The 24,936-nt window shown below is 47.4% G+C and overlaps 1 protein-coding gene across 1 annotated transcript in view; it reads left to right on the forward strand.

Annotated features, from left to right (window-relative positions):
• Sh3pxd2b (SH3 and PX domains 2B) overlaps positions 1–24,936 on the forward strand; it is a 153,335-nt gene that overhangs the window by 111,015 nt on the left and 17,384 nt on the right. The window contains exons 5-11 of the mRNA XM_023705047.1: positions 3,208–3,328; positions 7,757–7,782; positions 12,101–12,235; positions 15,786–15,890; positions 19,841–19,958; positions 21,498–21,724; positions 23,546–23,595. Of these exons, the coding sequence (XP_023560815.1) occupies positions 3,208–3,328; positions 7,757–7,782; positions 12,101–12,235; positions 15,786–15,890; positions 19,841–19,958; positions 21,498–21,724; positions 23,546–23,595 (782 nt within the window). The remainder of the gene's footprint in view (positions 1–3,207; positions 3,329–7,756; positions 7,783–12,100; positions 12,236–15,785; positions 15,891–19,840; positions 19,959–21,497; positions 21,725–23,545; positions 23,596–24,936) is intronic.

Genomic DNA, 24,936 nt, shown 5'->3' on the forward strand with positions numbered 1-24,936 from the left:
TTGCCTGGCTGCCCTGGCTACAGAGGCTGGCCCCCTCTAGGAAGCAAGCTGGAGGTGTGTACACTCCCTGGAGCATTGTTTTTGGACTTAAAGAGCCTTACAAGAGAACTGAGAAACACGTGCTTTCTTAGCCCATGCACTGTTATTTAACAGAATCATCTTACTGGCTCTAAAATTGCCTTTGAGAACCACTGTATTATTAGACAAAGAGCCCAAGAGTTAATTGATCCAGTACGTGGTGGAACCACACAGCCACTTTCTGGCGTATGCTGTAGCGCAGCCTTCCCAGATGGGTACTAGTTGTTTCCATCTTACAGATGAGCAGATTGAGTCTCAGGAAAGTACTAGGACTTGGCCAGATTCACATAGCTCGGAAGTGACAGAGCCGGAATCAGAAGCTGGTTCTGTCCTCTGCTCTTTCATTACCCCCACCAACAGGGCTTGCTGCCCTCTCAGCCCTGCGTGGACCAGCCGCATCAGTACAAAGAGCCACTGTACCTTCCTGAACGGAGCTGAGTTTTCCCACGATTGTGGTGCTTTGTCACTACTGACTAAACCCGGGCGGATCCTAGAGTGTTCTGGAAGAATTCCTCCCTGGCCCCAGGTCATGTTTTCCCATCACCCAGTCCATCCTGAATGTCAGGGCAGCACCAAAGCACATGGCACTGCCTTCTCTTAGTAACTCAGCTTATTGTATGGTTTGGCTTTTACTTCCTAGGAATAGCTCAGCACCAGAGGAGAACTTGGCACTGCTGGGAGGTGTCCACGGGTTCATTGTCCCTTCCCTCACTGGTCTGGTTGAGGCCTCTGCCCTTCTTAGCAAGGAGCATTCAGGAGGGCCAGTTCAGGCCAAGATGCTAGGTCTCCTCTCACAGGGCCTTCGCGCATGTCATTTACCCAGCAAACATTTCCACCTTGTATCAGTCTTCCCAGCACTGACAGCCCCTGTACCCCTAGTTCTGTAGATTGCATTTGGTCAGTCCTAGACTTTCAAACCAAAGTCACCACATCTTTAAAATAGCCAGCTCTCCTAGGATGATAAAGTGACAGACCATGCATATGGTGAGCTACCAAGGGCTGAGGCAACCTCAGACGGTGTTGTTTTTGCAGTCTGGGGGAGCCTTAGACATGTGTATACCAAGCAGGCAGGATGCACCACCATACAGTGTATAATCAGCCCCTTCGTTATGGGGTTCCAGCTATAAGAAGAGGAAAAAGAGACCCATGGCAGCCCCAGACAGTAATTCGTCCAGGACAGGAGAGTGACTACTAGCTGCCTGGAACCAGAAAGAGGGAGGGTCAGAAATGAATGGGAAGTGGGAGAAGAAAGTGCCTGCTCTGGGATCAGCCTCAGGCTCAGAAAAGTATCAGCAAGCACTTTAGGTCCACATCTTTCATCCCAGGAAGAGGGAAGAGGGGGCAGTGACCAGGGAAGTTGCCCCACAGAACCATCCACCTCCCTCATTGTTTTTTTCCACTTTTAAGTCTGAAGCAGATCACACTTTAGCTTAAAGTTAGAGCCAGATTCAGAAATCGCATAGGGTCGGCTTCAAAGGTCCACTGGTGGGTGAGTGGTCAAGCATGACGTGCACACACAATGATATATTACATAGCCTAAGGGAAGAAATGGTGACACATGCCGCAGCGTGCCTAACCCTTCAGTGCTGAAAGAAATCACCAGGTTGCAAAAGGACACATATGTGATTCCTCATCTGTGAGGTACCTACAGTAGGAAAGCCACAGAAAGTAGTGTGGTGGGAAAGGGGGTTACTGTCCAACGGTTGGGGGTTCTGGTTTGCGGGATGGAAAGTGTTCTGGGTGTGGATGGTGGTGATGGCAGCGCTGCACTGTGAATGTGTTAATGCCCCTGAACCACGCTCTTGGAAATGGTTAGGAGGCCAATGTAGTGCTCTGTGTATTTTATCGCACTTAATACATTTTTGTATCGGGAACAATCACATAAAACCCTATATAAGGGGCCACATAGAGACCTCCATTCACCCCTTCTCACTGGGCATCTAAGCCAGAACCTCCTGTAGGATTGACACATCAGTTTTTGAGCGGGAGTGAGAACCAAGAGTTTTCAAGAGCTGTTAGATAGAAAACAGAGACGTATCTCTTCCACCCAGACCCATAGCCAGCATGGGAAGAAGAAGGTCATGCCAAGCCCAGAGGTGACGCCTACTAGAAGAGGGCGGGGTCCTGCCTCCGCAGAGCCTGCCTTAAGTCATGTGTGTTTGCAAGTTCACCCTGCACATGTGTTTATAATAACATGTGTGTGGGTACCAGCTCTACTGCACTAGGGTTTGTGTCCCCATCTTCCCTATCCAGGTTCTGGACCAGAGGGGTTAATATTTGTTAAACTGATCTGTATATTGAAGATGGAGCCACATCTTAGCTTCAAATGCCTAAATGAGCAAGATGCCCCTTATATTCCTCTTGTATTACATGCAGAAACCAGTGCAGTGCTGGACAATAAGAAAATGCCCATCCAGTCATTGAATGAATACCTGTGGAACATAAGCCAGCACAACAATGCTCGTTGCACTTCGTGCCCTCTACTTGCCTCTCCCAGCCTGTTGGCAGAGGCGCCATCATGGGCCAGCTGCTAAGTCACTGTGGCACCAAGATTATCATGAAATTGGCCGGTGGAGGGCCAGCACATTAGCCCTTGGTTAACCTGGACACTTCTACCCAACCTCTATTCAGATCCTAAAAGAGTCTCTTCACACTAGTGCTGCACATTGAGGAGTTAAGACATTCATGCACACATGTTGGAAATACTCTAAATGTCCCCCTGTGGGTGACTAGGTGACTAAAATAGGTAATATCTATATAAGAGGCAATCAATAGTGTAATGAAAATGTATGAAGATCACAGTTTATTGTTAGCAAAACAGCATGGTCTGAAATTGCATAAATATATATAATTTGTACAAATATGCCTATAATTTATGTATGCATGTACATCTATCATGTGTGTGTGTGTGTGCGCACACATTCAATCATATCCACATGTGTGTTCCCCAAACCAACAGCATCAGCATCACCAGGGAACATCCTTGGGCCCCACCACAGATCCACTGAATCAGAAACTCTGGGGCAGGGCCCCACAGACAGAATTCTAACACACCCTCCGGGTGATTCTGATGCCTGCCCATGGTCAAGAACCAGCAGCTCGCCACACTTTCCATCCTCCTACCCTCAGACTCACCTGGATATGCCTCTCCTCCTCAGGCTCTGATCCAGCTGCCGCCCTACATATCTCAGTGTGAGGAGGTGCTACAGTTCTTTGAGACAAGACCCGAGGACCTGAACCCCCCCAAAGAGTAAGTTTGTGTGGGACCCTCCCCAGGCCACCCTCACATCCCTCCTGGAGGTCCAGCCAGCCCCAGCAAGGGCAGAGTTGAGCAGAGCGTGCACAAAGCCGGGTTTCAGCCCTTCAGGGTCTCACTGCAGGTGGCCTTCCGTGGGTGCAAGCAGTTAACTCTGGTCCTATTTGGCAGATGAGTGCCTGGCAGAGGGCCCTGCACCCATGACACTCTGCGCTGGCTTCCAGCACTTCTCATGAGGTGTTGGAACTCGGGAAACTGGAAGCCTGGCAGGCAGGGACTATGCAGTAAATTCTCTGCAGTGCCTCGGCCACAGAGCTGGTTGTGCTTAGGAGCTACAGGCTGAGTAATGTCCCTAATCTGAGACATTTCAGAGTTTGGAGTAGTCACATGTCCTAATGGGATCAATGATATGTACTTTGTAGGTCTGTGGTAAGACATATATGTAACATACATGCATTGCTTAACATGTAGGTACACAATCTTCACAGCTCTCCCTCATAATGTCAGGGCCAAGATGCTTGAATCTTTCATGAAGCAGTAACAGAGAAAATATTTAGCGTGCTTGGTTTGTTGAAGCCTCTGAACTGAGTTAGGTACCAGAGTGGATGTCCCACTAAAGAGAGATTGTGATTTTTGGGGCCTTCCAGGTAGGTCCCCCTCCCCAGAAATCTCTGGGCAGAGACCCATGTCGACGAGGTCAGCTCATCCGAGTGTCTGCATTCCCCAGACCTTGTCACCACTGCCACCTGGGTGCAAAAGCCACATGAAAACACACCCAGTTCCTCCTTCAAGAGGGAAGAGGTGCCTTTGAGTTCTGATGGGCCTTTTTCAAACTAGGAAAGGTGCCAGATGGCTTGGCACTGAATCCAGAATAATCCCAATTGGAAGGGGAAAATCTCTTTGCTTGGTTTTCTCTTGGTCTTCAGCAAAACCCTGTTTTTGTTATTGATTTACATAGACTTGAAATATTGAGACATACATATGCCATAACATTACTATGTGTTCCATAATTATAAGCAACTATAATTTGTCAAAGAGAAAACAAGTCTAGGTATATAGCTGAGTACTAGAGCATGCATTTAGCACATCCAAAGCCCTGAGATTGATTACCAGCACCTAAATAAGGGAATGAATCTTAAGATTAGCCTTTGCCGTGTTTGTACCAGTATCATATGTGTCTCTTTCCTTGATATTTATGACCTCTGGATTTTATATAACCTTTATATTTTTATGAAGTCAAGCATTTTTCAAATATGACTTATTTCATTGCTTTCAAGCCTAGAAGGGCAGACAGCATTCATACAGAAACTAAATAAATATTTACTCACCAAATCAGAATTTTTTTTGAGGCAGGTATAGAGTAAAATTTTTTCCAAATTTGGAGACTTTGAACAGCTAGAAGAAATCTGTTTGTCCTGTAAGTTAAAAAAACAAAAAACTCCTAATAGCGTTTAATGATCGCTTTCCTGCTGTTCTTCCCTCAGAAAGGATAGAAGCCAAAAAAGCACCTACTCTGTGAGACTTCACAGTGGTAGCAAAGGCTGTGTAGACATGGGAACACACATAGACAAACACACACACATTACCCAGTACAAATACAAAGCCAACCTAGACTGTACCAAAGAAAGCACAGAGAACAGAGTATATGTATCTGGTTCCCAAGGCCTTCCTCAAAAGAAAAGTTCAAATCTCTTTGTCCCTTCCCAGCGGTGTGGCCTGGGCAAGTGACTTCACATCTCTGCGCTATTTCCTCATCAGTAAAGTGGGTGCTGCTAACCTGGCTCACATCTTTGTTGGAAGGATTAAGCAGTTTCTTGCCACAAAAGATGATGTCACCACGTGGCCAGGATTCATCTGGTGGTCTCTTCCTGTCCAGGCTTCAAGGAAGAGGAAGGAAGGTGGGAGGGTTGTCGAGTGCCTGAGGACATCCTAGACAGGCAGTCTCAGCTGGGCCCGGGTTGTTGGGTTAGGTTGTGACCTGCTCAGTGGGTTGGTGTCATGGTCAGGATCTGGAAGCTGATATCCACGTCAGGGCTCAAAGTAGAAATTGGGTCTTTTCCAGCCCTCTTCTAGGAGGGGAACAGTGGGTTCTGAGTAGTGCTTTTGGAGGGCGTTTGACAGAGGAGAACCAGGACTAGCAGCAGCCCTGACCGTGCGTGAGTCAGATGGCAGAACTGGATGGCCCTTTGGGGTTGGCCTGAGTCAGTGTATCTCCGACCAGCAGCTGAGCGGGGCTCCGCCCACCGGAGAGGCCAGGGCTGGCTCCAGCCAGTCTGCCCAGGTTCCATCCTGGAGCTCCTCTCTGGGCCTCAGTGTCTCTCCGTACACAGCAAGTGCCAACAAACATGACAGAGACATGCCACTGTTGCCCCTGCCTTTCTTGCAAAGTGGCTGTGAAGTTGAGCCTCCTAGAGACAGTGCCTGGCTGGAGAATGACCTGGTCAGCTGCCCCTCCTCCCCCCCACACACACGCCAGGGCCTGGCTGGGGCCAGCTGCTCTCCCAGACACTCAGACTGTGGCCTCAGCCTCCTGGAGCTGGTTTAGCTCGCTGCCCTCTCCTGAGGATGCCTTACAGCATTATGACATGGTGGTTAAACCCAGACTTTAAAAATGAGACACTGAATAGGAACGTACACACCTGGCTTGTAAGTGCGCACAGAAGCGCTCAGCATCATAGCATCAGGAGATGCAACCCGAGCCACAGTGAAATGTGCCTTCACACCGTGAGCAGGGCCATAATCACAAAGGCAGATAACAAGTCGTGTCCAGGACCTAGAGAAAGCAGAACCCTCCTGCACTGTTAGTGTTAGAATGGTGCAGCTGAGATTTCATTGAAGCACCAAGGAGTTAAACCCTTGTGACCCAGCAGTTGCACCTCTAAGTATGTACCCAAAAGAAATAAAAATGTGTGTCCAACCCGGGATGGTGATGTAGCCTGCAATCCTGGTTGCTGAGGGGCCTGAGGCAGGAGGATTGTAAGTTCAAGGACTGCGGGCAACCTAATGAGCACTTGTCCCAAAATAAACAGGACTGGAGATTAGTTCAGCTCTAGAACGTTTGTCTAGTATTCACAAGCCCCTCGGACCACCAAATAAAAGAAGCATGTCCACATAAAACTTCAGGATGGATGTTCACAGAGCATTTCTATACTAGCCAAAAAGTGAGGGGGAAAAAATGCCCATCAGCTAGTGAATAGAAAACCAAGATGTAGTATATCCATGGAAAGGAATATTATTCATCCATAAAAGGAATAAAATAATAATTTACTAATTCATGCCACAATATGGATGAATCTGGAAAACCTGCTAAGTAGGAGAAAATAGACAAAGAGCGACCTGGGCTGTGATTGCATCTCTATGAAATGCCCAGAGAAGGCAAAGCACAAGAGACAGCAAGCAGGCTTACGGGTGTCGAGGGCTGGAAGGAGGGAGGACTCCACAAGCAGACACAACCATATAGTCATACAACTCCATAAGACTATGGAGTTTCTCCTGGGTTGACAGAAATGTTTTGGGATTCATAGTGATTATTGCAAAACCTTGTAACTGTACTAAAAACTAGTGAATGGTGTACTTTTAAAAATGAGTTTTATGGCATGTTAATTTGAATTAGAACTGGATTTGGATTTTGGCTTATCCTACCTGCTAGCTGTGTGCCCTTGGGCAAGTCACTTAACTCCCTGTACCTCATTGTCCTTATCTGCAGAACAGAGATAAAAGAGTAGTTCTTTTTGGGGGGTATTGTATTAAATGAATGAAGTAAAAATATCTAGCAGGATTTCAACACACAGCCATTGCATTTAGTAATTACTAAATAATGCCACTGTTGCTACAACATCTCTCCCAACCCAACTACTGAAACTGCATTACCAATCAGATCATTTACTCCGAAGTGCTTTGCAATGCAATTGTATTCCTAATCTCAACATGGTTGACAAGTGCTGCCATTAGTCATTCCCTGTGAATTCTAGCCAGCCGTGGCTAAGGAGATGTGCTGTGTGCCCTGCTGCCAGACTTCCGCTGTCAGTAGTGTGTTTATACTTCTTTTATCATCTGCTAAGCACTTTGTTCTCCACCTGTGTCTGAGGGGAGCCCAAGAAGTGGAACAGGAACCTCTGCCTTGTACGACAAAGTACAAGGACATGTCTATATTCTCCTACTTAGCTCTGGCTCTGTGCAATGTGAGGCTTTGATCCCTGCTTCCAGATTGCATGACACTATAACACTGGAGTGCTTCTCAGCTACAGGGAGAAAATTTAGGGTAATTCTTCCTTTTCTAAGAAGCCTGGGTCCTTGGGTGGCTTGTTTTTTCTATTCATCCACTGATGCTATTGTGGGGTAAAGAATCCATTTCCTAGTGGACTATGCAGGGCAATCAATACTGACATATTTCTTTTTCTTGCCCCCGTTGTTTCTATACAGGGAGCACATTGGGAAAAAGAAATCTGGTAAGAATATTTCCCATCTTTTTTGTTCAGTGTTTAACATACTGCTACTGAGTGCCTGCCATACATCATGTGTTGGGTTTCCCACTGGGGGTGCAGCAGTATGGGTGGGGAGGTGGGTGGACGGATCGATGGCCAGGTGGACAGCCGGACGGGTGGGTGGGAGGGGGTGGATGGATGGATGGATGGATGGATGCTTATTTGGTTGATATCCCCCCTCAACCACGTTTCCCGGAAGAAGGATTTGGGTTGTTTATCCTATATCAAGAAATTACAAATGCGTTGATGACCCTGCGATGGGAATAGAAGAGACCAATGTCTTCCCACCATCCTTTATGGGGCTGAATGCCCATGTTCCACTTTATACAAAAAACTGTGGGAGCTTAGCATTCGTCTCAGATTCTGAGTCAGAAGGCAAAGACGTGGATCATGAGGAATAAGCAGAAGTTTCCATGTAACACAAAGCGTTTTGGACTGCATGCACTGAGACTGGAAGTAGGACCAAGCAGCAGCCTGGCTCTGATCTTGACGTCCCCCGCCCAGCCTCAGCCCCTGTGCTGCCTTTGGTCAGCTGCTGTTCGGGCAGTGACCGATAGATACACTGTGGAGCAATTCCTGTGCTCCGTGCCGCTCACCCTGCGACAGACCCTTCCTTCCTAACAAGCTTTCCCTTCCCTGAACAACATGGCTCTTCTATCAGAAGCAGTTATGGAAAGAGAGAAGGTAGGAATTTGGGTATTTCAGAGCAGTGTTTGAGATTGTACTAGGCTTTAAAAAAAAAAATTAGAGTCATCCAGGGAGATAGCTCAGGGGCATAAGCACCTGCTTGGCAAGCGCAAGGTCCCAAGTTCATTCCCTAGTAGTGAAAAAAACAAATTAGATCAACAACATTCCCCACCTTTTCTTCTCACCACCTGTGAGCGTCCCCTTCATCTGTAAAGGCTCTGGCCTGTACCAAACCAAGGACCAATGCAGTCTTTGGATTTCCAGGATTCTAACCTCTTTAGTTTCCTAGGACTGCAGTATAAGCAGAAATCCCAAAAGTAAGGACAGATGACTTCTTTCAGGGGCCTCAGTTTCCTCATGTGTAAAATCAAGATTAAAAATAATCTTCAGTTTGACAAGCATAGCAGCACACTCCTGTAATCCCAGCACTGAGGAGGCTGAGGCAAGAAAATCATTGCATGTTTGAGGCCAGCCTGGGCTGCAAAGTAAGTTCAAGGCCAGCCTGAACTGTATAGTAAAATCCTGTCTCAAAAAGACAAAAAGAAAAGCAACAATCTGGGTTAGAAGATTGTGATAGTATTTATAATGCATATGAAGCACTTAGAATAGTACCTAGTACATTGTCATATATGTTTGGTGCTGTTCTTATTACTACTGCTATTACTTAGAGCACACTGATGTTCCTGACCAGTGATCTGAATTCAGTCTCTGTGTTGCCTCCTGGGTCCTGGGCCTGTGGTCAGCTTTACAGGTATCAAGGCCATCTTGGAGGGGCGTATGAAGAGGAGCTGGATCTCTCTACCTTAGGGAGGGCATCTGGAATTAACACTGGCATTTGCTCAGATGGCCTGAGTACAGCTCTCTTTCTGGTTTAATTGGTACTGGCCAGAGCCGTGGTATCCTGCTAAAACTGCAAATAGTTCTCGAGCCCTGGGGATAATTATATGTTTCTTAGAAAAGAGCAGAGAGCAGCGGCCACTCGAACTGGGCCAGCGTTCCTGGCTTTGAGTGTGCAGAGGCTTTTCCTGGGAGGTGAGAGCAAGGGAAGAGGGGAAAGAGATGGCTCTGGTTTGTGCAAACATAAGTGTTGGGTTGAAATAGGCTTGATGAGGGGACTTGTCTGGAAAAGAGAGACACAGCTCTAATTTGTGGCAACTGCTGTTGGCATCATTCACCTGCAATGATGGGGGACAGATTTATTTATAGTTAAGCCTGGTAGAAAATGGCATCTTTCTTCATTCAGTCTGAGAGCCCATGCTGGGCTTGGCCTTATTTTTTATCTGACCTTTTGAGCACTACCTTTATTTTAGAACTGGCCTTCATTGAATTTAAGAGGGATTGAAGGCTAACAGATGTAACTCCTGTGATTTCTGTGGCTGAACCCTACTGGAGAAGGCTGTCTGTCCCCAGGATTTCCCAGTCTGGCTGGCTGGCTCCCACAGATGCTGGCTAAAGTGGTCTCAGATTCTGCTCATCCTGCAAGAAAAACATCTCACCACAGAACAGCAGATCATCTTATGGCTCAAGGAGCATCTTTCTTCTTGATTGTTCTGCCGTTTACTTTCGATGTAGTCTATGGTTTATGGATTCTTTCAGCAAGCATAGCAGTGTAGGAATTTATGGAAGGAAAATTCCACTTCGCCACTACTCATTTTAAAAATTCAAGACTTGTCATCATGAAGGAAAAAATACCCAAATAGAAAACTTACGTGGCAAATTAGGCTCTATGCCACTTGAATATTTTTTAGCACTTAATGATAAAAATCACCCCTCCACTGTCAAATATCCTTCTTCTCTTTTATTTCCTGCTGGGACATATGACATTTCTTGCCTAGGAAGCCTTTGATTTCATACTTGGCAACTCCTAAAACTTAGATGCCTGGCTCAACTGTGAGGTATTGAAATGAGTTAAGCATTGTAGAGCTTGGCTGCAGTATCACATGCTACCAGTAGGTGTCCTCACATAACACCCCAGTGTCCTAAAGCTAATTTAAGACTCCTGGTGATCAGATGAATTGGGTTCGCTTTTTCATCATTTGAGGGGGGGGGGGTGTTGCCGGTTGGTTGGTTGGCTGATTGGTTGGTTGGTTGATTGATTGGTTGGTTGGTTGGTTGGTTGATTGGTTGGTTGGTTGATTAGTTGGTTGGTTGTTTTTGAAACCAGATCTCATTGTGTAGTTCAGGTTGGCTTCAAATTCATTGTACTGGGATTGTAGGCATCCACTACCACACCCAGCTTTTTTTCATCCATTTAGATAAGTTAAGTGCCCTGAGTGAGGACAACACAGTTCGCTCAGAGAGAAATTGGTGCAAAAATGAATGAACCAATAGGGCCAAGGAACTTGAATCCTCACATAACCAAAGCTGCCATTCCTTCTATAGGCAAGAAATAATCTCTGGTTGTCCATAGATGGGAAAGTGCTTATTTATAGCTCTCAGCATGGGATACTCCAGGAGGAGGAGCAGAGCCCCTTTTAGGGCAGGAAGCATTTCTAGAAATTTCCACTCATTCCACAAATGTCTGTAAAGCATCTGTGCTCAGTACTAAGTGAAGGAGGCACACACAGTTATGTGTTCAGTACTGATTGAGCACCCACTATGTCCCTGGCAGGCCCCGAGGTACCCAGGGAATTCAGAGGTAAACAAGAATTGGGAATTCTCAGTCTTATGGAAAAGACAGATGTATAAATAAAGTAAAATGTAAGGAAAATGACTTAAAGCTGAGTTTTAAAATATTGATTCTTTGATTAGACTATTTATTGGAGTCATTTTTTCTTTTAATTTTGTACTGCTGAGGTTTGAACTCATGGGTTCGTGCACTACAGGCAAGTACTCTACCACTGAGCTACACCCCCAGCCCTATTGAGTATTACTAGGTGTTGTCCATGGCCTAGGAGAGGCACTGGCCGCTATTCTAAAAGGCCAGAGAGTAAATGCTCCACAAGCCACATACAGTTTCATCACTAATAATAATACCTTATATTACTGTTATTATTCCTTTTCTTCCCATTCTCTTCTTCTTTTTTATATTTTAATAATTTTATTGATTTTTTTATTTTTTTAATTTTTTTATTGAGAAATAAATATGAATGAGACAGTTTCACAGCTCCTCTTTTTCTTAACAACTCTAACATATATTATAACATAATAATTATATATAATATATGTTTCATTCTTAGCAGCCCTTGGACAAAAACAGACCATAGGCCTATGAGCCTTCAGGCAGGACAACTACAGCAGTAATACGGAAGAGACTGATTTCCTAACTTTCTGGGCTTTTATGCTAGGACAGAAAAATAAACAGCAAGGAAACAAATGAGTAGGTATTTTTTAAAGCACCATGGTAAGAAATGACAACTAGTCAGGTGGTGCAAGCCGTTAGGGACGGCAGACATCGTATAGTAAGAGGCACCTGGAAAATTTTGGTGACTGAGTGAGCAAATGAATGAAAAAAATGTGTGGACGGGGACACCCTTGGGACAAGTCTTCTAAGAGCCTCTTTATTTGAAAAGTTTCCTGACCTGTACTGCTCCCGTGGCTCCTTCATGCAGTGCTAGAGGCCACATGTGACATCTGATTGCCTTGCTGCCTACAGGTGGGGATCTGGCCTCGGTCGACCCCATGGTCCTAGAACAGTATGTGGTGGTTGCAGACTATCAGAAGCAAGAGAGCTCGGAGATCAGCCTCAGCGTGGGACAGGTCGTAGACATCATTGAGAAAAATGAGTCAGGTAGGATCCTAGACTACCACCCTCCACCCTCCATGCTGTCCAAGGCACTCTCACATGAAACATAAGGGAACTCAAAAACAAGTAAGCAGTCTATCTCCCCCAATCTGGCTGAGGCCTCTGATCTGCCTGTTTGATCCCAAGGCTCAAATACCTACTTGGTCACAGCTTACCAGCATCCCGGATCAGGTGTTACCAGTCTCTCCTCAGATTCACATTCCTTCACAACCACTTGGAGACAGAGGCAAGCAGTCCCATTAGAAACTGGCCTTTGCTTTCCAATGGGGGTCTCCAGAAGGCTCAGCTCTCTAGGGTCTGGTTGAGCAGATACATGCCCTGCCCTCACTCCCCACCCCCGCCCAGCACATGGACCAACAGCCACAAAGTTACTGGAGGGAGAGTGGCGTGATTGAGACACCTAACCTGGATTTCCACCTCAACTCCATGCTGCTCTGTGGTCCAGGTCACTTCGTCTTCAATTTTCACATCTACAAAACATAAAAGCCTGCTCCAAAGGGCACTGCTAGGGTTAAATGAGATAACATGAGGAAGAGCCTGAAGCAGTTGTTGGCGCACAGTAACACCCTCAAATTACATTCCCTTCAGAGCAGGGAGCAGGGAGTGAGCAGCTCCTCTGTCTCCTGCTGGGTTCCCTGTGGCTAAAATGTGGCATTGACTAATTATGCCATTGGGCACCAAGCTCTGATACCCCAAAGGTGAGTAGTTAAGGGCTAAAGAACAGGAGAAAGAGGATGTTTCCAACATCCTATTACCATTAGCCTGTTATCCTGAATCAAGCTATCATTAGTCATATTAATCAGAAGACCACTGTGAGCCAGTTGGGCCTCGTGACCTGTGCAGCCTAGAAATCATCCATGTTCAAAGAAGGGGGAAAGGCGATGTTTGTATTATCCTGAGTCACGCTGTTAGTCATGAGATCTGTGTTAGTCAACCAAATCTCAGTTGTGCAATCTAGGAACTATTATCTCCAAAAATCTAGAGGGAAATCCTTGCCCTACTTAAATCTCAGTGTGTTCTCCTATATACACACAGCACAGAGCGCCTCTGTGATCTCAAAGGTGTGGAGATTTCACCACAAGCAAGCAATCAGCTCTGCACCAGACACCAGCTGACTGTCTTCTATCTAATCCAATACAGCTCTAATGCTCTTTACCTGGAGATAGTGTCAAATCCCATAAGTCAAAGACTCAGTCCCTTTCTACTTGCAGTGCTTGTCACAAACTCTAGATCCTTTCTGAAACCTGTGCTTTGGACCAGCCAGCTATAAAGTAGAGTGTCCACAGCCTCCTCCTTGGGTTCTAGTAATTGGCTTGAGCAATTCACAGAGCTCAGGGATACATGTTTACCAGTTTATTGTAAAGGCTGTTGCCAAGGATGAAGATGAAAAGACGCACAGGGCAAGCGGTATGAGAGGAAGGCAGAGCTCACATACCCACTCCAGGAGCTTCCAGCGTTCAGCTGGCCAGAAGCATTCTTACCTTGCCCACATAGACGTGACTGAAACATGGACAGTGTAGAATTGTGGTTGACCAAGACTATCTAACCTGATGCTAGTAGACGGGGTTGGGAGACCCCACAAGGCCTATCTGTCAGATTCTTGGCCTCTTTGCGCCTTTCCCTCCTTCTGAGATGGGATCTTATGACCTACTATCAAAGTAGATCAGAGAGTTCATGGCCAGCAGCTCCCAAGCAGGAATAGGTAGTGTGTGTATTTTTAGCTTCCAAGCCCTGCTATGAGGAAGAGAAGTCCTAGACCTTGTGACCTGCCTTGGGGCGAGAAAGGAACAAGTAGAAGGAGGGCAAGAGTCAGAGAGACGTTGCTTTCTGAGCCCTTCTTCTAGACCTAACATATACCGACCTTATCCAGACTTAGAAAATAACAAAAGCTGTGGGAGTAATAAGCCAGGAGCCACAGTTACACACTACAAAATATGTCCCCCCACAGTATCCCTGCTTCACGGATTTGTCACTTGTACTAGACCTTACAGCTGCTGCTAGAGTTCAGATACCATTGCAGCCGACCCTAAGGCCGTATGACTTTGTGATTCCTGAGGATAGATAGATGCAGGCTGAGGATGCCACACAGAGACATCAAGAAGGGAGAAGCATCCCACAGGACCACCTGCTTGAGTAAAGCAAGGGAGAAAGAACAGGATACTAGCAGGAGGCGGCGTATGAGGCAGGAGGACGGCCAAACAAAAATAGATGTTCACAGCCACAAGTGGCCAACGTGCTGGTGACATTTATTTTTAATTATGCATTTGTCCCTCTGTATGCATGGGGGATTGGTCCATGGACCTCCACAGATACCAAAATTCATAGATACTTAAGTCCCTTGTATAAAATGGCATAGTTTTTGCATATAACCTACAGGCATCCTCCCATCTGCTTTACATTATCTCTAGAGGACTTCTAATACCTAATCAGTGTAAATACCCTGTAAATCATTGTAGTATTGTATTATTTGGGGAGTAATGGTTCGAAAGCATAAGTTCAGTACAGATGTAATTCTTCTCAAAATTTCCTGTGTGGTGGTTGGTTGAATCTGTTGAAGTCAAATCTGCAGATTCGGAGGGTCTGCTGTATTCGCAGGTTCTGAGGATTAGAGCCTGAGGTCTTCGGGGGGCATTACACTACCTACAATAGGTGTCACCCACACAAGCTCTTCTCTTTAGGGGATGCCTGGGCGTGGAGGTGAGGACCCTCAAGCGGTCATGTCCACAGCCAGATTTCCCTTGATGCACACAGATGCAAAGGGGGCGTCCAGAGAAGTTGTTAGGGCAGCGCCTTCGGCATCAAACAGCCCTGGCACAAACCATTGCTCTGCCACAGGCCTGGTGCAGATTGATGGGTTTGCTCAATGAGCCTCAGTTTCTTCATGTATACAGTGGGGATAATAATGTGAAGTAATGTAAGTAGACCTGAGAGTGCGTCCCATGTACAGCTTAGAATGCTGAATGTTCCTATCATTAGTATGACCTTTTTCTCCCCATCTCAGGCTCAGCAACAAGTTTCTTATTGGCCCGTTCTGAATAGTTAACAGCTAACATTGTTAGTTGTGCTCCACCAGTAAGATGGCCGTGTTTTAGCCTTGCTCTAGGCGTTAACTGATAGAGCGGCTGAATATACAATTTGCTGTCAGTGTCTGTGGATTCCGCATTCTCATGTATTACCAATCACGGATAGAAAATATTCAAGGAAAAAGCTGAATCTGTACTAAACATGTGCAGATTTTTTTTCCTTGCCATTATTTTTTTCCTAAGCAATAAAACAGAACAACTATTTACATAGTATTCACGTTGTATTAGGTATATAAGTCAAGCAGAGACAGTCTAAAGCCTGTGGGAGGATATGTATGGGTCATACGCAATCACTACACTATTTTATATATATATAAAAACATATGCATCCACAGACTGTGCTTCCCGCCAGGGTCCTAGGGCCAGTGCCCCCACATACCAAGGGGTCACTGTGCTGTTACGCTCGTGCCGCTGGGCCCCACTGACATCACTGTACACTCTCACTTCCCTAGGCTGGTGGTTCGTCAGCACTGCAGAGGAGCAAGGCTGGGTTCCTGCGACCTGTCTCGAAGGACAGGATGGTGTGCAGGATGAATTTTCTCTACAGCCTGAAGAAGGTAGGCAGGCAACCCGCCCCACTGCTGGGACCCCGGGGACACGTTGCATCGCTTCCTTGCTTAGTCCCTTCCTTCTAGCCTCTGCCTCTGGGTGTCAGCTCCTCATTGGCTCACACTTTAAACTGGTTAGGAGGAAGGGTAAGCCCCTACTTCCTTCGTTGCTGTGGGAGCCACCCACCATGAGCCCGGCCATAGCTGATCCCCTGACACCCTCATAGGATGCCAGGAGGACCTCAACATTATCACCACTTCTCCCTAGGATTATTCTGGTGGCCAAGCCAGGAGAACTGCTGGATCATGTGCAAGACCTTTGCCCCCATGTGTTTACAGAGGTCTGCCATCTTTTGGTATAAATGGCCCCAAGTGTGTGTCCCTCTTCTGTAGTGTCCTTAGTGGAGATGCCAGCAGTACCAACACTCACACACTCCCTTCCTCCCTAGAGGCTTCCCGAAACCACAACATGTGTTCACCTTCCTTAACAGACAGGTTTTTGGGGGGCAGGTAGACCTCAGCTATACCACATTTTAACTAAATGATTTGGGGCCAGTAACCTTGCCTCTCTGAAATGTAGCCTTCTGCTTGAAAATGGAAATGATGTCTGTGTCATGGGAGTTTTAAAATGTTAAATGAGTTTCTACATTCAGAGAACTAAAATAATAAACAGTAAGTCATCAGATAAGCTTTACCTAGGGCTGAGTGTTGACTTGGAGCCGATTGCTGAAGCACAGAGCTACTTTAAGTACTTATTTCTCCACAAAAGGGTGAGAGCTGGGTGTGCACACCTCTAATCCCAGCACTGGGAAGTCTGAGTCAAGAGGATTGAGAGTTCAATGTGAGCCTGGGCTACTTTGTAAGATCCTGTCTCAAATAAATAAATAAAATAAATAGAGGAGCTATTTCTAAATGTTAAAGATTAGAAAGGGGAAAAAAGTATGTGGTGTGTGCATTTAGTTGTATTGCAGAGTTTTTTTTTTTTTGCTGTCTCGAGGGCCTTCTGGGCCTTGGGGCAGGCTCACCTAGGGATGCTGCAGAAGCAGCTCAGATCCGAGGCAGGAGGTGCACGACATGGGAACGCTGTTTTGCACAGCCAGTACATGATGACCACCACAGGCATGCTCTGTGGGGATGGTTACTATCCCCATTTATCCAAAATGGACTCAGAAAAACAGCATTTTCTTTTTCTTTTTTTTTCCTGTTTTCTTTTCTTTTTTTTTTTTTCTTTTTTTTTTTTTTTTTCTTTGCGGAACTGGGGATTGAACTCAGATCCTTGTGCTTGCCAGGGAAGCACTTATTTTACTGAGCCATCTCCCCAGCCAAAACAGAGCATTTCTCCCAGCATCACACAGCTGAAAGTAGAGGGAGAAACCACTTTTTCTGAAGGATTTGGGCATACTCCTTCCCTGTACTATGAGGGTATCTCTTAATGCCTCTTTGTAATTGTACTGGGAATACAGTTACACTGCTGGATGCCTCTTGATTCAAGCTCCAGGTTAACACTCAGGCACTTGGCCTTCCTAAGACACCTGGGCTCAGAAGAGACTTAGAGGAATCATGTCCTGGGGAGCGGTGTCTCAGGGGAGTCGTAGGAGTGCTCCCTTCTCACCTCTGCCTTCTGCCCTCCCCTCCACATGCTGCCTGTCCAGTCTCGTGGAGGTACTGGTCTTTGCCCCGGCCTACGGGTCGCCGCCGGACTCTGGGGGACTTGTATGCCATCAGCTGGCGCCAAGGTGCCTTCCTCAGAGTTTCCTTTCCACTTGGTGTTCAGAGTGGGTCCCTGCATCTGCATGAGCCTCCTCCTCTGGGACTCCCCTGCCTGCTGCATGTGAGAAACAGTGACTTGTCGGTATCGTGTATGTACTAGCATGTGGGCTGGTGGGGCGCGAGCCTGTGGTGTTTGTCAGCCGTGGGGCTCTGAAGCGTCCCAGCTCAAAATCAGGTGCCTGAGGTCTTCTGTGGTGCAGAACCAGCAACCTTGTTGCTCCCTCAGTCACTGAGCTCTTGGGAAAAGCCTCCCTCAGCCAGGTTAGGCAGAAGAGGTGTTTTCACTCATGTCATTGACAAACCCAGGGTGGGGCCAGCTGCAAGCACAGCTGGGTCCTGAGTGTGAGGATGCCATGAGGACCTCTGTCACCACCTCTCTACTCCATTTCCTGCTTTGTTGGCCTCACTATCTCCTAACGACAAGTTACCAAGCACTTTCCATGAACTTTCAGCAAAGAAACAGCTTCTGTAACAGGAGCCCCAGGATTGGTTCTGACTGACCCACCCAGGTTCCATGTTATCCCTGAACCAACTGTAGTGGCCAGATTTGCAGCACTATAGCCAGGCCAGAATAATGCTCCTGCCCCCTCCCTCCAGGACGGAGGGGCTCACCCTCCCCTGACCACATGGATGGAGGCTGAGAGGACCTCTAGTGGGTAGGCAAGTGGGAACCAAACAGGCAGATTGGCAGGCGCCCATGATGCAGTCTACAAGGGCTTCCATCCTGAGCTTAGTCTGGGGTCACTGAGCAGCCCTCAGATCCCAGGGAGAGCCTCTGGGGTACTCGAGAATGTCTGGAGGACACAGCAGTGCCCCCTTTTACCTGGACCAAATAACATCTGTACATCCACAGAGTTGAACTACCCGCTTCCTGGGTCAGCGCCCAGAACCCCACCCCAAGGCTTCCATGAGAAAGGGAATGGCTGACTCCGCTGAACACAGGATCTGTGCCGTAAGTCAGCACCGGCCCACAGAGCAGGTCAGCAGGCCAAATCAATACATAAATAAATGCCCTGTGTACTTTCACCTCCTTCTGCAGCAGCTGGCAGGCCACAAAGACCACAGAGTATTTACCCAAGGAGTCTGCATCAGCATACTAGCTGGGCACCAGACTGCAGCTGGCTAGAGCTCACCCAGGAGCTGAAATGGAGCAGAGTTGGGCAGCCCCCTCCCCTCCTTGACAGGCTTGAGATATGCATCTATTTTCCTCCACTTCAACAGCAGAGCTAATGCCACTGGGGACAGGAGCTGTTCCCTTGCCTGAGCGACCATAAGCAGTTGTCCCTTCAGGCCCCTGCCCCTGAGGGACTACAGGAAGACACAGCTGAGGCAGCTCTTGGAGAGGCGCATGGAGCTATGAGGATAGCTCCACAGCTTCTGGGCCAGGGGCATCCAGGGAGTGTGGTGGAAGGCACCCCACTCCCATGAATGATAATTGAAGCCTCAAGCAGGACTTGGATATCATTAATAAAAAGTGAAGGTCATTTACCAGCCCGGCAGTGAGAAACTGCTACTGTTTCCTCAGTGATGATTTCAGCTTGACATCATCCACTGCCAGTAGTTTATCTCTGAACTCCGAATCTGCCAGGGAGAACTGGCAAGGAGCCCCGGGAGCTTAACCCCTCTGTGTAAGCAACCTGGCTCCCACCTGGCCTTCAGGACTTGTTCCCTTACTGAACAGAGACTAAGTCTTCAGTTACTAAATCTTCCAGGCATATGCCTGGTGCTGGACATAGAGGGATAAAAGGGACAGACAAATTCCTATCTTCACGGAGCTCATATTCTACCAGAGGAAACAGGCATGAAACACAATAAGCACAGAAATATTATGGTGTGTTAGAAGTAGTTCTTGGAATGGGGTGGGTGGATCTTTAACCTGAATAAGGGAGATGAGGATGCCGTGATTCCGGCCATCACATAAGGTGGCCAAGGATAGCAACGCTGAAGCACCAACTTGAAGGAGGTGGGGGTGATGTGATGCAAGGCGTTTCAGAGGCACTGGGAGTGCCCTTTGTCCTATTCCTGTTGCTGCTGACACAGAGTGATCCAGAGCTATGTGGGGGCCATGGGGCGGGGTACACAGGACTCTCTAGAGGGCATTATCCCTCTCTGTCACCACCCAGATCACACGAGCATCTGGGGCTCTGCATGTCCTCTGTTTCTCATCCCAGAACCCTCTCTCCCTGCAGAGGAGAAGTACACAGTCATCTACCCATACACGGCTCGTGACCAGGATGAAATGAACCTGGAGAGAGGGGCCATGGTGGAGGTCATCCAGAAAAACCTGGAAGGCTGGTGGAAGATCAGGTAATCACGGCAGCAGCCTCCTGACAGCTGTCGCTGGGTGGGTTTCAGGTCCTGCTACCTCCAGCTGCATGGAGGTCTGTAAGGGATGGCAGATGAGCAAGGATTCTCTGCTGTGCCATAGAAGGTGCTTCTCTGTTATTTAGCTTCTCCTTCTACCTATGGGCTGCTCTAAAAATCCATAATAAGCAAAACCTTCTCCAAACACACTGAACCACAGACAGCGGGAGCCCTGTTAAGCAAGACTGGTCTCCGCCTCCAGATGTGTCTTGGGATGAGTAACTGGAAGGTGAAGCTGCCACACTGAGTAGCCACCCCCTCCGGCCTTAGGCCAGCCTGCGTCTCACACACCAGCCTGAGACTGCTCACTCACCTGTGACGTAGCACTTAGCAAGGCACAGTGGTTTACACCAACACCTGCACAAGTCAGACTCACGATCCACTTCAGAGGAGGGTAAGAGAGGAGCGATGTGTTGAAGAGGTGCACAGGGTACTTACGGGGCACAAAGGGGGACACTAGGGGTCAGAAAGGCTTCTGGGGTGGGTGCCTCAGGTCAGAAATATGAAGGAATGATACTCATGCTAGTAAATCTGTACTTAACACACACATCCCTGTGCCAGTGCTACCCTTTCCAGCAGTGACAGGCCACATGTGCTGTGGTGCTCCCATAAAACTACATGGGGCTGGAAACTCCCTGACCCTTGTGACGTCATGGCTGGTGCAGCACAGCACACCGCGGTGATGTGAGCATGAACAGACTGCCATGCTGCCAATCATGTAAGAGTGTCATAAGCCAGGAGTAGTGGCATATACCTGTCATTCTATCATTCTAGGAGGCTGAGGCGGGAAGTTTGAACCAGCCTGCACAACTTTGTAGCTTAACAAGATCTTTTTTTAAAATAAAAATGATTTGGAGGAGGCAGCTTTGCAGCCGCTTGCTCTGTGCCATGCCCACGGGCAGCTTGTTCACTCGGACTTTTATTGCTTCATTGAGTTCACTGGCACCAAGGCCAGTGACATGGAGACATATTGGCCGCTTTCCTTAACACGGGCACTCACATTCTAGCTGATGCAAAGGCCACCACGAGGTGGGTGTCGTAGGTGCTGGAACTGCAGTATTCACAGGAGATGCTGAAGGGCCACGGAGGTCAGAAAAGGCTTGAGGGAGGAGAGATGTTAAGTGAAGCCAGGCAAGAGGAGCAGTTGCTCACCAGGAAGGAAGGGAGGGGTCAGCCTGGGTAGGGGGGCCATGGGAGTGAGAGGAGGTCACTTGAGGGACTACAGGCTGGGTCAGGTGGCTGGGATGTCATGGTTGATGTGAGAGAGACAAGCAGAAATCAGGTCAGAAAGGCCCGAGCGACTCACTGGGAGCTCAGCCATCATCAGAGGGCAGTGAGCAGCGTGCCGGACTCTGTTCCCCGGTGCTTCGGCCCCACTGTTCCTACTGTCTGGGCCCTAAAATAGGATTCATGTTTTCAGAAGCATGGTTTTTTCCCATGAGCCTAGCAGACCACTGTGACCAGCACCCCTTCTCTTCCCAGGTACCAGGGCAAAGAAGGCTGGGCCCCTGCCTCCTACCTCAAGAAGAGCAGCGGAGAGCCCTTACCCCCAAAGCTGGGCCCTGGCTTCTCTGCCCACTCGGGCGCCCTTGACCTGGATGGTGTTGCCCGGCAGCAGAATGCAGTGGGCAGAGAGAAGGAGCTGATCAACAACCAGAGGGACGGCCGGTTTGAAGGCCGCCTGGTGCACGATGGCGACATCAAGCAGAGTAAGTGATGCCTCCCCAAGCAGCTGATGGCCGAAGGCCCACTGCGGCCAGGCTGCGCTTGCAGAGCTCCTCACGTGCTCTTCCTCTTCCTTACATCAGCCCTGCTGTCTGCCATCAGGTAGATAGGAACAGGCTTCGAGCCCCAGCTGACTTGGCCCACACCGTGCAGCCAGCAAGATGCAGATGAGTCTGTGCGCTGCTTCCCTTCCCCAGACGGACATCATTCTGCTGTGTCATGATAAAAAGGCACCTACTGTGTGCTGAGGATCTTCTCTTTAGTCTCATTGACCCATAACAAGCTTTGAGGGACCTTACTGCTTTTGAGGTTCAGGTGAGGTAGTGAATCCAGGGCCATGCAGCTAGCATATGGTGGGGCCGGGACCAGAGCCCAGGCAGTAGCTGTGCCTTCTCCACTCCCACGGCCTCCTTTCTGAGCCAGAGGAGGAAAAACCTGACCTTCTACTAGTAGTTCTTTTTATATTGCTTTTCAACACCTCTTCGTATATATTTTATCATTTATTGTTCCGCGCACACCGGAGAATTGGTCTGTCATTCTCTGTGTTGTACCCCAGGCGTGCCTTCAAGCACAGTGCCTGTGACCCTCACCTGGTCATGTAAGGCTGGAGGAATCTGTTCATTGAGGAAGGATTCCAACTCCCGAAGAAAGGTGGTCACTCTCGTGGCTGGGCTTCTCCTTGCTGTCTGCCAGGTGGCAGTGAAGCTCCTGAGTCACTGACACTTCATGTTCTCTGCTTAGTTCCCCTGATGGTATTTTCTCAGATACTACAGCATGAGTTTTGGCCAGCCCCAAGTCTCTTTAATTCAGACCTATTGTAGTCAAGAGCATATGAGGATTCCTGTTAACACTGGAGAATCAAGTGAAAAGTTTAGGTGCTAAAACAAAAACTTCCTTCCCCAAGGTACCTGCATAACATACCCCAATTACAGGATTTCAGATGATCTAGGGATTTGTTTAACTTTGGTAAAACTGTCCATCTGTATGTTCAGAGAAGACATGACAACTCCTTGCGGTCAGCATCTTGTCACTCTGTTGCCTTTACCCACCATTCACTATGGCTCACCCAAGACATTGGCACTTGAAGGGTTGCCAGTCTCCTTTATATCCTAGCTTCCAAGTTAGCCTGCGGTGCAGACCCAAGGCAGCCCAGTCCCGCTCAGCATTCCTCCTTCAGCCAGGAGCCGTGGACTACTCAGAGCCATCCTCCCCTGCCCCTGAGGCCCACAGCTAGGGCAGCACTACTCCAGAGTGAAAATCCCTGAGGTTGCCAGCCTATGTCTGTTTGATCCCATTTGTTTATGTGTTGTTTAGTTGGAGGTGCTCTAGAGCGCAAAACCAGACAGGAGACTGCTGCATGCCTGTGACCTGCTGAGAGCTGACACCTGCCGTCCCTCTCCACAGAAGGGGGCCTTTTCTCTCACTTCATCTGCTTGGTTTGTCCCCTACCAGAAGTGTGGAGCCACAGAGCTGAGTTGGTATCCATTTCTGTATGGTTCTGAGGCCTATGCCTTTTGTCCTTACTGGAAAGCTTTCTCTTGCTACGGACTGGGTACCATCCCATTTTGTCCCTGCATAAAAGAGATCCAGGCAAAGCTACGCTGAGAGGGGTCCTAGGCCAAGCACACATAGCTCCTTCCTGCTCAGACTCTTCCTGTAGGAAAGGTACAGTGGCGAGCTGTCTCCTGGGCAGAGGTTCTACCCATCCTCTGTGGGAGAGACAGGACTTCTCCTGACATCTGTCTACCTCAGGAATTATATGTAGAGCTCTGTGTAGGAATGAAATAAGTCTCATTTCTCCATAGGATCACCCAAGATGAGGCAGAGACCCCCTCCTCGCCGGGATATGACCATCGTAAGTGGACCTTTGCCCCAGGGAGCCTGCCCCACATACCCTTGGCCCTTCCAGAGGTGTTCTTTCCTGTCCTTGAAGCATCCTTGTGCAGCCAGTCCCCTTAACAGGTAGAAAGATGGGTCTAGGCTGGTGATATGCCATACGCAGGATCCAGAGAATATTTGTGTAATACCAAATAGAGGCCTTGGAACCTCTCTTCTCTCTCAGCCCTCTTCTCAGAGAGATCAGTCTTCTCAAATAAGCCCTCTTCTCAGAGAGATCAGTCTTCTCAAATAAGATGTCCCAATGTGCAAGGGGGTTTTTGGTTTGTTTGTTTTTTCTTTTGTTTTGGCAGCTCAAGACATTGAACTTGCCAGGCAGACATTCATGCTGCTGAGCTGTCTCCCTGGCCCCCTCAATGTGCAAGTTTGGATGCAACATAAATATCATTTATGGTGTCATTTATATTATACCCCTTTTAAATTCTCTAGGTACCTTCTTTCTTATAATTTTCTTTTATTTTGAAGACTATAAACAAAAGCAAGAAAAACAAAAACAAAGACAGAAACAGGGTAGCATACAACAATACATGTTACAGATTTTCAAAACAAGAATGGCTAATTAACAATGGTTGATATATTATCTATTTTTATCATCAAATCTGTTGCTCAGATTAATAGATACAGTTATGCAAGATTGGATATATGATTGAATATTATCACATGCTTTTAAGAAATCTTAAATTTTTGTTGTCTCTCTTTTTATTTTATTACCTTTTTCTAAAAAATGTATTTTAGGGGCCAGGGGAGATGGCTCAGTAGGATAAGTGCTTGACTGGCAAACGCAAGGATCTGAGTTCAATCCCCGGTTCCGCCAAAAAAAAAATAATAATAATAAAAAAATTAAAAATGTATTTTATAGAGAGTATAGTAATAATTGATATGACATTGCTAGTTACCTTCTTAACCAGTGTAGGTGAAGCAACTGTGGTCCTAAATTCTCAAATGCTTCCAAAATGCAAAACTTTTCCAGCACTGTTTTTACAGCATTCATGGAAAATTCCACACCTGACCTCAAGTGGCAGGTTGCATGATACGTACATGCGAACTATGAATGAATTTCATGTTTAAACTCGGGACCCATCACCAAGATATCTCAGTATGTGTATGCAGCTCTGTAAAATCCAAACACTTTGGTCCCAACCACTTCACATAAAGGTTACTCAACCTTTACTTGGAAAAACAGGAATTTTTTCTTTTCTTTTCCTCTTCTTCTTTTTTCTTTTCTTTCTCTTTGTCTTTTTTATCTATTGAGCGAGCACCTGTTGGGTACCATGCAGTACACCATGTGTACCACATTAAC

The sequence above is a fragment of the Octodon degus genome, unplaced genomic scaffold (genome assembly GCF_000260255.1).
Source record: "Octodon degus isolate 3935 unplaced genomic scaffold, OctDeg1.0 scaffold00212, whole genome shotgun sequence".
Taxonomy (NCBI): domain Eukaryota; kingdom Metazoa; phylum Chordata; class Mammalia; order Rodentia; family Octodontidae; genus Octodon; species Octodon degus.